The sequence below is a fragment of the Nematolebias whitei genome, chromosome 22 (assembly GCF_014905685.2).
Source record: "Nematolebias whitei isolate Nwh7 chromosome 22, NemWhi1, whole genome shotgun sequence".
NCBI classification, from domain to species: domain Eukaryota; kingdom Metazoa; phylum Chordata; class Actinopteri; order Cyprinodontiformes; family Rivulidae; genus Nematolebias; species Nematolebias whitei.
This window is the reverse complement of record NC_056519.1, coordinates 6,250,403-6,261,638: the sequence shown is the minus strand read 5'-3', so window position 1 is coordinate 6,261,638 and position 11,236 is coordinate 6,250,403. Positions and strand designations below refer to the sequence as shown.

Here is an 11,236-nt window from a genome sequence, read left to right as displayed (position 1 = left end):
TATATATGTGTGTGTGACCAATGAAACACGGTTAAGTTTAGAAGTTAATCAGCCATAAAAACAACCCTTGATGGACGTCTGGAGCGAGATATGAAGTGTACGTAAGGGCCAACGCTCACATGACCTCTGTGCTGGAGAGCGGGGACACGTGTTCATTATGAACATGCAACACTGAGGTCACAGTGGACCAATAAACTTTATTAAACTTGCATTATTGTGGCACTCCAAGCTCAGTGGGAGGCTTGAATGACAAGCGGCGAGAAATCGTTTACCAAAACTGGCCACACGCTAAGAGCAACTTTTGCTCAAGTCTGCCTAATCTAGTAAAAATAAGCAGAGCAGGTAAAAAAAAAAAAAATCCTCTATCACCCAACGAGTTTCAAAAGTACGTGATGAAGAGGACAGCACAATCTCAGGGCGCAGGAGGAAGATCAAGATGGCGATCAATAACTTCCTGGTAGGCTACTGTATTTATTTATGGCTTTAAACAGCCGTGCTACAGGCACTGTTCAGAAAATACTGTGCGTATTTGTGCATGTTACGGTACATATTAAAAATCTTTCTGTGTATATATAGCTCACGTTACAACATGGACACTCGTGGCTAGACAAGTGCGGACTATATATATATATATATATATATATATATATATATATATATATATATATATATATGTACAATATTTATATTCAGGTGTGCTCAATAGTCTGGAAATGACGGTAATTAAACTTCAGAGTAAATCCAAATAAAGATTGCTGCCAGTCAGTTGCACAGTTGATCCACATTAACCTAAACATAAATGACTATCGCTGTGTCAGTTATATGCAGCTAAAATTTGAAGTGGTAGTAGCTGTGACTCATCCCCAACACATCACCTGAGCAGTATAGTATAGTGTAGTATCTCACAGTATTACTATATACTATTGTTTTCAAGGTATTCAAAGATTTCAGTCTAAAACTTTGACCTGAAAAACAAAGGGTCTTTATTTGTATTAATTTATTTAATTCTATTATTTATCTTATACTGACACTTCTGAACTCCCTTTACAGGGAAAGCAGCTTAAACACACATATCCGCTCCAGAGTGCACGTAGCTGTCCAGCCGTTTGACTAGCTGTCACTGCGTTTAAAGTAGCCAATGAGGCAAAGCAAGCAGTAGCTGTCACATCGTGCACACCGTCAGGGACAGCAGCTGGGAGCCACGGTGATGGACGTCTGGAGCCAGATGTGAAGTGTACGTAAGAGCCAACGCTCACATGACCTCTGTGCTGGAGAGCGGGGACACGTGTTCACCATTATGAACACGAAACACTGAGACGAACACGTCAAATGGAGTGAATCCGCTAGAACGCCCCATGTCCATTAGTACCTTTAGTACCAGTACAGAACGGTTCGACTCGGCTCCGTGCACGTTGCGTTCCCATTATGCTTTCAGTACCGGTTCCAGTGGGCGGAGTTCAAACTAACGTCACACGCCTTACCAGCTGGTGGTGACAAGACCTTGAAACGGGTGAGAATTTATTTTTGAAGTTTCTGGTAAATAAATGAAAAAAAAAAAAAAACTATACATATTATTATAAAAATGATCAAATTAATATATATTTATATAAATATCCTGCTAATGAACTTTAATGAACTTTAGTTCACCATTAAATCTCTGATGAACCAGAATCTACAAAAATCATGATCTCATTTGATGGAAAGAAGCTGCACAATGTGTTGGTGACGTGCTCAGTTACTTCCAAAACATATTTTCCAAGGTCATACTGGTGACCATTTTAAATTCTATAGATTCCAACTGGTACTGACAACACAAAACAACACACGCACACGGGCAAAATCATTATCACCCAGCCTTCAGTAGCAGGTGATAATAAGCCCAGCTACAAGACATTACACTGTCACCAGTCTCCACAGGCAGATTCATTTTCCCCGTTCCTTCAAACTCGTGACTCATCATAAATAATCAAGGCTCAGATTTCAGAGTGTTTTGATATTTCAGATTTTATGCGTAGTCTAGTCCTGTGTTTGTGTGTTTGAGTAGAGAGACATAAACACGCTAGTCAGCTGATGACTAAATCATGACAGATGCATTAACGATGCCCCACCAGTCCTCAGTGACATTCACAGATAAGGCAGCTGTGTGTGTGTGTGTGTGTGTGTGTGTGTGTGTGTGTGTGTGTGTGTGCGTGTGTGTGTGTATTTACGACCTTTTAAATTGCCAGTATAAACATGCAAGAGAAAAAAAAAAAACAGTTTTTATCTCACTTGTAAATTGTGTATGGAGGAAAAACGTGTGCGACACAGAAGGAGGAGAGGAGGGAAAAGAGGAGCAGGTTTAAATACGTGGGGTGTGGATGAATGAATGGGTGGTGTCTTCACAAACACACGCTGCAGCTCCCCATCTGCTGCCATCATTACCATTAACAGTCTCTAATTTAAACTAATTGCTGTTGATGAGCAAGTAAACAAAGTGCAAACAGTTGGAGGAGTTTGTGAAGACGAGGACGGCAGGAGAAGAATGTTTCCTGGTAGACGGAGTCAAAACTGATCTCAGGTAAAACAGAACGATTGGGAATGATGGTTTTCTGGAAAATTAACAAACAATATCTAACCTGTTATAGGTAGCTCTTTGAACAATGTTAGTTTTAAGAAATACATTTAATTCTGACAGGACTGATGAGCTGTCAGCTAGTCTGTGAAAAGCCAAAGCGTAAGTGGTGTAGGGCCACCATAAAATCACTCCAATCTCACACAGTTTCATAAATCTTTGCATTGTCGTCAAATTTGAATTACCGCATTTTCTGCCATACACACTGCACCTCCCTATAAGTCGCATCAGTCCAAATAAGTCTAATAAAGTGGGAAAATCCATAAATATGTTACTTGGTGGTATAAGTCGCATCCATTACACTTCACAGCTGACGCGTCGCATTTGTTGCGCGTCACCGCTGACAACACAGAAATGTCATAAACTGCACCATTAACCAAACTATTTGCTGCTACTATTTGTGTAAAAAAAAAAAACGAGTAAAAATTAGAAAATTTTGGAAATCTAAAGGTTTATAACGTCAAAAAATAAGACACTGCAATTGTATTCTGTACTTGAAGATGTTTCGCTTCCCATCCAGGACCTTTCTTAAAAACAAAAATGAAAAGTTGAGGAAAGTCCATGGAAGCACAACGTCTTCATCCACAGAATAAAGTGATTCACACTACAGCTGTCATCTCTAACCCGAACTCGGGAGTCCGGCCCGACCCGGATTAAGGCCGGGCTGGGACATAATGTGTTAAATGTGCGGGCCGGGCCGGCGTCGTGCTTTTGATGGTGTCCGCGGACGTGCACGGCTGACACACGCAGCCATTTGACCGCACGCTGACCAGCTTTGAAAGAGGTAAAAAAAAAAAAAAAAAAAAGTTCAGTTAAGCTTCAGATGGGACTATACTGCCAGGCAGCGATCCAAATGGACGTTCATTCAGCCACTGCACTCAGACGCGCGCGGCCGACGACCCAGACAGTTGAGATCACAAAATATCCGACATGTCAGAGCAGGGTCCATGTATGAATAATGCAGAATGCAGGCAGAAGCAGGGATGTAATGCTCTTTGACAGCCATGAAAGGACAAACACACCCTCCGCTCTGATCTTCTGCCCATTTAATCAGCCGCGCGTGTCTGTTGACCATTAATAACTATATAAGCAGTCAAAGCTCAATTAAAAATGTTGGGATTTTTCAGGTTCGGACCTGTAATTACTGTTAATTGGTCGGGTCGTGTGGGGTTTGGAAATTATGGCTATGGGCTAGGGCTGGATCGGGTCTGATTTTTTTGGGCCCAAATGCAACTCTAATCCACAAACACAATAGGATCCCATAAACACAGTCTATTCTGGAAAGCAAATATCTAACTGGTAAAAAAAAGAACATCTACAATGGTGTACATTTTGTTGCGAGTAAATTTGAAACTAAATGGCGTTTAGTCAACTTCTAATTTAGCTTGTGGACTCCAAAAACTAATCCCAAAGACCGAGGATCTCTGAATCTCACAAGTTGCTGAGCTGTACACAAGTACCATACTGTGATCAATCACAGAGAAGAAACGCAATGTATCAATCAATTCCTTGCACACACAAAAAAACAAAACAAAAATAAACGAGTCGCCCAGCGGAATATGAAAAATCACTTAAAAGTGGGTACAGATAGTTTAAAAATAATTTTGTAAATCTCAGTTTGTAAAACTCAATTCTAATTTGATTTTTTTGGCCAAGTCAAATTCTTCAATCGTTACTATCACATTTTAAAAAAGGTCAAATTTGAGCTGCTAAAATTTGGTTTGACACTAATCCATTTGTGTGTGTGGAGGGTGTTGAGAGTCTGACATGGCGCCTGAACTCACCGTGGTGGTTTTGACTCGGCCTCCGGGCTGCGTACAAGTCCATCCAGATTTATTGACTAACAGGTCACAGCCTTCATCCTCCAAACATGGAACCATCTCGCACCACTGCTTTTTTCGAACAATGCCAGCTGCGGAGGAGACAGAGGAACGATCAGACAAAAACTGACAAGAATAAAGAAAAAAGAACCAGCATGAAGAAATGAAAAGAGTAAAATAAAGATGGTGATTTAGGGATTGACTGATGAAAGAAGACAGAATATGGAACAGTGCAGATGTGACAAAATATGTAAAAACGAGAAGAGGCTCAGTAAAGGGCTTAAAAAAATCATGAAGAACAACCAAGAGGCAGATTGGTGACAACAGGAAGTAAAACCCAACACGCACCCAACATTTAACATTTTCAATGGGATTAAATATTTTGTAAGTTCAGCAAAAAAAAAAATGACAGCAACTACATAATCAGAGTATTCCAAACTACGTCCGTCAACAAACATTTTTCAACAATGCAGCAATCAATAGCAATGGCCCAGACAAGTTGTATAACGTTTGACCTTGATTTGTAACCTTGACCTATGGGGTGATGAAAATTGCATGCAACAATTCGTATGAAGTTTTGGTAAATTATTTTGAGCAGATCAGAAGTTATGGGTGCCAGTTATTTAAAATTATTTAGCACCTGCTGCACCTGTGTGCAGCCCACAGCTGCAGGAGAAGCTTCCTCCTACAGCGTGTCATATCTCCACTGTGCAGTGGAGAAGTGGGCGTGGCAGAGAGGCATTCTGTGCTCTTTTAGAGCGTTTAGTTAGGCCTGTCGTGATAAACAATAAATCAATATGAAAATTATCAACCTCATTTTCAATTATCGGCTTTATCGTTTTTGTGTCTCTCTCTTTTTTCTGAAGACACTGAATGACAAAAGGCTCAACTCCGGTGATCTTCACTGACCCCTCACTTTCTTTTTTCTTTTTATAATCCGTTTAAACCGCCCCAAAACCACATTTTTGGATTGTTAAAAGCAGCTGAGAAGCTAAGCTACAAGCTAAGCTAACAGGCCGACCTCAGGAAAAAAATCCGTCTTGTCAAAGCTCCAAAATTCACAGTTGAAACCCGCACCTTCATGTAAAAAGTTGTTTTTCTCTGTAAAAAGAAGCTGAGAACTTGTTTACTGATTTTTTGGATTAAAAGCTTGTGAGAAAAATGCTATGCTAAAGAGCTCAAACCACTCTGAGTGTCCGCCATTTTGAGAACCAAAAAACAGGAAGGAGACAGCCCGTGTCACGTCAAGGGGCCTCCCTCCCATTTTCCTTAGAGACGCTGCTCACTCCCTCACTATCCATCCTTCGGTTCAAACAGTCATATACTGCCATCCAGTGGTCAAAAAAATTAACTACACTCAAAGCAAATTAACCAACATTTCTTCTTAAATTTGACAATAATTACTAATTATTGTCAAATTTCAAACAATATTATCGTTTATCGCAATAATTTCTGAAACAATTAATCGCCCAACAAAATTTGTTATCGTGACAGACCTACCAATAGACACTGTTTACCATAAATAATTAACAGCAACGGTTTGTGATATAGATCATTTTCAAAAATCTTGAAGCTCAGACTATGTACTGGGGATCACTCACAGCTACTCCTGAAGCAGGTTTTAACTAATAGTTGACCGAGTTCTAACCATCTTTGTGTTTCCTATAAAGATCAGTTGGTTTTCTGAGAGTTTCTTTAAGCATGTACATTTATTTCCAGTAATTCATGAGACATCGCAGTTATAAACACAATAATTAATTACCATTTTATTTTTTATTTGTTAAAAAAAATAAAAATAATAATTTGTACGCATCCGTTATGATCGTCTATTCTTGTCTTTATTGTCCACTGTCGTCATCACTCTTTGTTAAAATCAGGTCTCTATGTAAATGAGTCCCCGAGGCTCAATGGGATTAACCTTTATAGATAAAGGTTGAATGAAAAATAAACACAATAACACGTGCTCAGACAGACAAAACCATCATTATCCGCTTTATCTTTAGACAGCAGGTGAACATATGATCATCGGCTTCCGAAACCCAGGACTTAGACTAACTAACCCCTTTCCATCTCGTAATGCAAACTTTTATTTATGCAGAGAAAATATGCCTTTTCTTAAGTTTCCAGAGTGTTTGTGGAGAAACACCAGGTTGTTTATATTTCTAAAAACAGAATAAAAGTGTTTCCCTATGGAGACTATGGGCTGGTAAAGAAATCTTTGTAACCCAAACAGTTCCAGGACCAGTGCAGCCTGTTTTTGTTCTCACTGCCAGCCTCTGTTGTTGGCGTCTGGAGGATGCCAGAGGTTTGGGCCCTGTGCTTTTGTTCTCTGCAGGTAGAGGACATGAAAGGCAAACCTGGTATTCTGTATGACCCAAGACCGTAATCAAATCTACGTTATCAAAATTTGTGCAACAGGAAATGGAAAGAAAAGACTTCATCACACAAAATGACTTCAGTTATGTTAATATACCACTAACCTGCAACACAAATGAACAAACAAAAGCAAAAACAGTGACAAGATGATATAACCCATGATCTATTTTCCGATGCATCATGTGGTTATGAATGATTCTGAATCATTTCCAAAATGTTGATCAACTCATGTTGATGATGTCGTGACGTGCAAAAGGCCTAACTCTGAAGTGTGATGTGCAGCGCCCTGACCGTTTATGGTGTTGGCTCAGCAGACAAACAAGCAGCACAGACTGCACTGAAAACAAGAGTTTTGAAATGTTTCGGCTTCTATCACATTAAAGGGAAAATTGTCAAAGGCCACTCTAAATGAAGCTGTGTACACTTTTCTGACTGGAGGAGTTAGAGGACAAACAGCCAGCAGCTGCTGAAGGATCTCACTGGGCTGTAACTGCTGGAGAACACTTAAGGTGAGGAAGTCTCCAAAATGTCTCAAAATAGTTGCAGGAGAGGTTCTCAATATTTTTTCTTTCTTTCTTCCGGCTGTTCCCTTCATCAGGGGTTGCCACAGCGAACTATCTTGCACAACGAATCAAGACTTGGCACCGGATGTCCAGCAAGCTACCACAGCCCTCTGTGTGGATCTGGAGCACCCAGGGGAGCAGATGGTGGGGGTTAAGGGCCTTGCTCAAGGGCTCAGTGTGGGGCAAATGAGGGTGGAGGCAGGTGTGGGTGCTTCATCTTTTCCACCCACATTTTGATGTTGTCAGTCCCTTATGTTGGACTTTTTGGAGCCACCAAATGATCCTTGTGTTGAAGCTGAACCAACACAAACATTACAACACTCTACAACAGACCAGGGACAAAGTGATGGAAACAAGGGAACAAGCCAGTAAAACATGTGATGCATCATCATCTACTGCCACAGAATCTTAGGTCAGTGTACTTAGCATTTTGACTGTCCATTTAATTTCCAAAATATTACTTGAATGAAAAAGGTTTTATGCCACAACAGACCAAAAACATTTCATTTCTTTTAGGTCTTACAGATTCAGTGTTCATATATGCACGTGTGTGCTTAGATGTGTATGTATTAGGGGTTGAACGACCACATATTTTTTAAAGTCGACATTAACATGATAATAGTCGAGTCAAAGGAACTCAAGACGCAAAAAAAAAAAGAAGACTTACAAAAAAATAAAGAACAACAAAACATTGGGAGCATATATTTACCTGTATGCTACCATTTATCATACTGGAAATAAGTCACAGGGAAACCAAAATTATTATTAAGCTGCAAAAGTTAGTTTTAATTTATGTAATCCACTAAATAAAATAAACCACCACAACGGTGGTGGATTCTCCACTGGTGGTTGTACGCGGTGCACAGTGGTGGTAGAGAATTCACCACCACTGTGGCGGTTTATTTTATTTAGTGGATAAAATAAAATCAAAACTATCCACCACTGCGCACGGGCGGCGGTGGATAGGTTTTATTTTATTTAGTGGATAAAATAAAATAAAAACTATCCATCGTGCGCACCGGCGGTGGAGAATCCACCTTCCAATACCATGAATATAGTACTCCCTACCACCTTGTGCATGTGTTATAGTCTTTTTTCCAAATTTGTGTGTATTTCAAATTTGTGTTTTCTGCATCTTTTTTTATTATTTCATGTGTTTTATCTCTGTATAATTAGAACATGCTTATAACATGCAAAAAATCCCCCCCTGGGATTAATAACTTAATTAAGTAATTAAGTTAAGTATCTACCGGTATCTATCCATCTTCAGGATTTCACTTGACGTGTGATTCATAATTATTTATAATCTCATTGCAGCCCTGTGAATCATAATTCAATCACGAGCTCCCACCCCCCAGTAAAACCACCAGCAACTGACGCCACTTTGAGTAAAAAAAAAAGCCTGTTGGTTTAAATTTCAATAATTATTTTTAAATAACTGTTTCATCTATTTTCAGTTCGACACAATTGATAGTAGTAAATAAAATAGTGAAGAAGTGCGGAGCTAATGTGATGGGAATTTGGATAGAAGTCATCTATTTAATGGTCCTACCATGAACGCAGCTATAGATTCAGTCTTCCATTGGAATATCTGTCAATTATACGCAATTAGGTAAAATGAATCATCAATAATCAATGTCAAAAGACAAGTTAACAATAAAGCTGTGCCTTCCATCATTAACACACAACTTTTGGATCACATTAACAGTACGGATGGTTGATCGCACCAAATATGGAATAAAAATAAGAAAATCCTCAAACAACTTCTGCGACATTAAAGGCTCCCTGTGGAGCATTTCATTGTAAACAAACATTATCATTTTGTTCAACAAAAGCTCAACAGGGTTCATGGAAATTAGAACGGCAGGCCAAAAACCCATTAGAAGAAGAAGCGAATTCAAGGGTCATTATGTACTGTATGTGGTATAATGAGGTGATTTTTATTTCCTCGGGGATAATAAGAAACTTTTTCTAAAGATAAGGTGTTTGATCACAGAACAATGGCTTGTGATGGCTCACAACCAACAACAATGGAATTAAACAAAGACAAGAACTTTGAAGGATATAGACGACAATCTTTAAGATAAGCATATAACATTTTTAACCAATGATGGGGCAAATAAAACCAAAAATAACTTTATGATTCATAAATAGTTCGCATTTATGGATTTAAAGAAGCATTCTGCTGTGGACATACATGACATATACTGCATACTCTTCTGCAGTACTGTATACTCCTCTTATAAAACTTAGAGAACTGTGGTCATTTCCATATCTATAAATTTACTCTAAGGGCACCTTCAGCAGCTGTCATAACCTTGCATGCAAATTGTTAGCGGCTATGAAACTCGGAGCTATTATCTGCTCACCGTAAACAATATGTATACAGCAATCAATCTATAAAATGTGTACAACCCTCTCGAAAACTACATGGCTGAATAATGCATCTACCACAAGCCCTGAGAGCTTTAAACTGACACCAGTGTGAAACATTATTACTGTTGAGTGCATCTGCAGGTGAATTACTTGACGGCACTTCTGCCGTTTGCTTCAAGGCTAATTGCATACAAAGAGACTAAACTCTGTTTGGCTTTTAAAAGGTTGTTGGAATACAAGCTCAACACATTTGTCTGCAACACATCTGACAAATACAATTTTACAACTTATTCTTGCACTTTATTCATTAACCAGATCCAAAAATCATCCTAGTATTGCTCTTACTTTTTTAACCAACCACCTTGGCCTTGTGCACCTCCACAGTTCAGTGTATTTTCAGAGTAAAACAGAGTTTATAATGTGCATGCTTTTGGGGCACGTTGTACAGAAAAATTAATTATTGTGAAAGAAAAGTTGAAAATCTTTGGCCATGAGCTTGAATCTGCTGTCTGTGGTTGTTCAGTCTAACAGGCTTACACTAACAGCCGATTTAGCATATACTTGTTGTGACCAAAGACTAGCTAAAAACAGTATTGTGTGGCTACGGTCTCTTTTAGCCATGCCCTCACCCTGGTATCGCTTTTTTACAGTCTAAATTAATCTGTATGTAATATCACTAAGCGCTTCAAGCTGAGACTTAGACACGTTCTGACCCCCACGCTGCCTCGACCAGCCCACTATGGCAGCACAGGTGATTGAAGCTAATGCATCTGTGTTATTATGTGCCTTTGTGCTGTGAAGATGAGGTAGTAACAGAGCTGCAATGGTCAACACAGTCATGATAAGCCAGCTTCATGGCTCTCTAATACGTAGTGATGTCATACAGTCTGTGCGATCACCAGGCCGTGGGATTAAAACAACAAACAAGACTGGAGAAACTACTGATAATGATGCACGGCAACAATTTATTTAGGATGGATGGATCTAAAATGTTTGATGCTACATTTAGGGGTTTAAATATGAGATAAAGGTAAGTGCTTAGTTTTTACATTAAAACACATTTAATTGTTTTTAATGTGTTTTACAACTTCTGCCATCAAAAACACCAAGTAAGATTGAATAAAAAAAATGATAAGTAAATAGGAAATACCATCTATAGGTTTTAGACTGATGGCCATACAATAATCACTGACAGCTTAACTATGGAACAGTTCAGTTCCGCAGGGAAGCCTTGGATGTTCTGTGTCTGTCAGATCCGGATCTGGAGGGCAGTTACCGCAGTCGTTATCATCATCATAACGGGCCTGCGCTGCTACAAGATGAAGCCGCTAACAGAATTACATTGCTAACAGTACCATGCTGAAAACAGCAGCATGCTGCTAACAGTACCACACTGCTAACAGTAACACGCTGCTAACAGTAACACGCTGCTAACAGTACCATGCTGCTAACAGTACCACGCTGCTAACAGTACCACGCTGCAAACAGCA

At 39.3% G+C, this 11,236-nt stretch overlaps 1 protein-coding gene across 2 annotated transcripts in view; it reads right to left on the bottom strand.

Annotated features, from left to right (window-relative positions):
• tafa5a (TAFA chemokine like family member 5a) overlaps positions 1–11,236 on the bottom strand; it is a 166,769-nt gene that overhangs the window by 20,874 nt on the left and 134,659 nt on the right. For both annotated transcript variants that reach the window (XR_005187704.1, XM_037696067.1), the window contains exon 3: positions 4,396–4,523. Coding sequence is in view for 1 of the 2 variants with exons in the window: in XM_037696067.1 (XP_037551995.1) it covers positions 4,396–4,523 (128 nt within the window). In the remaining variant the exon portion in view is untranslated. The remainder of the gene's footprint in view (positions 1–4,395; positions 4,524–11,236) is intronic.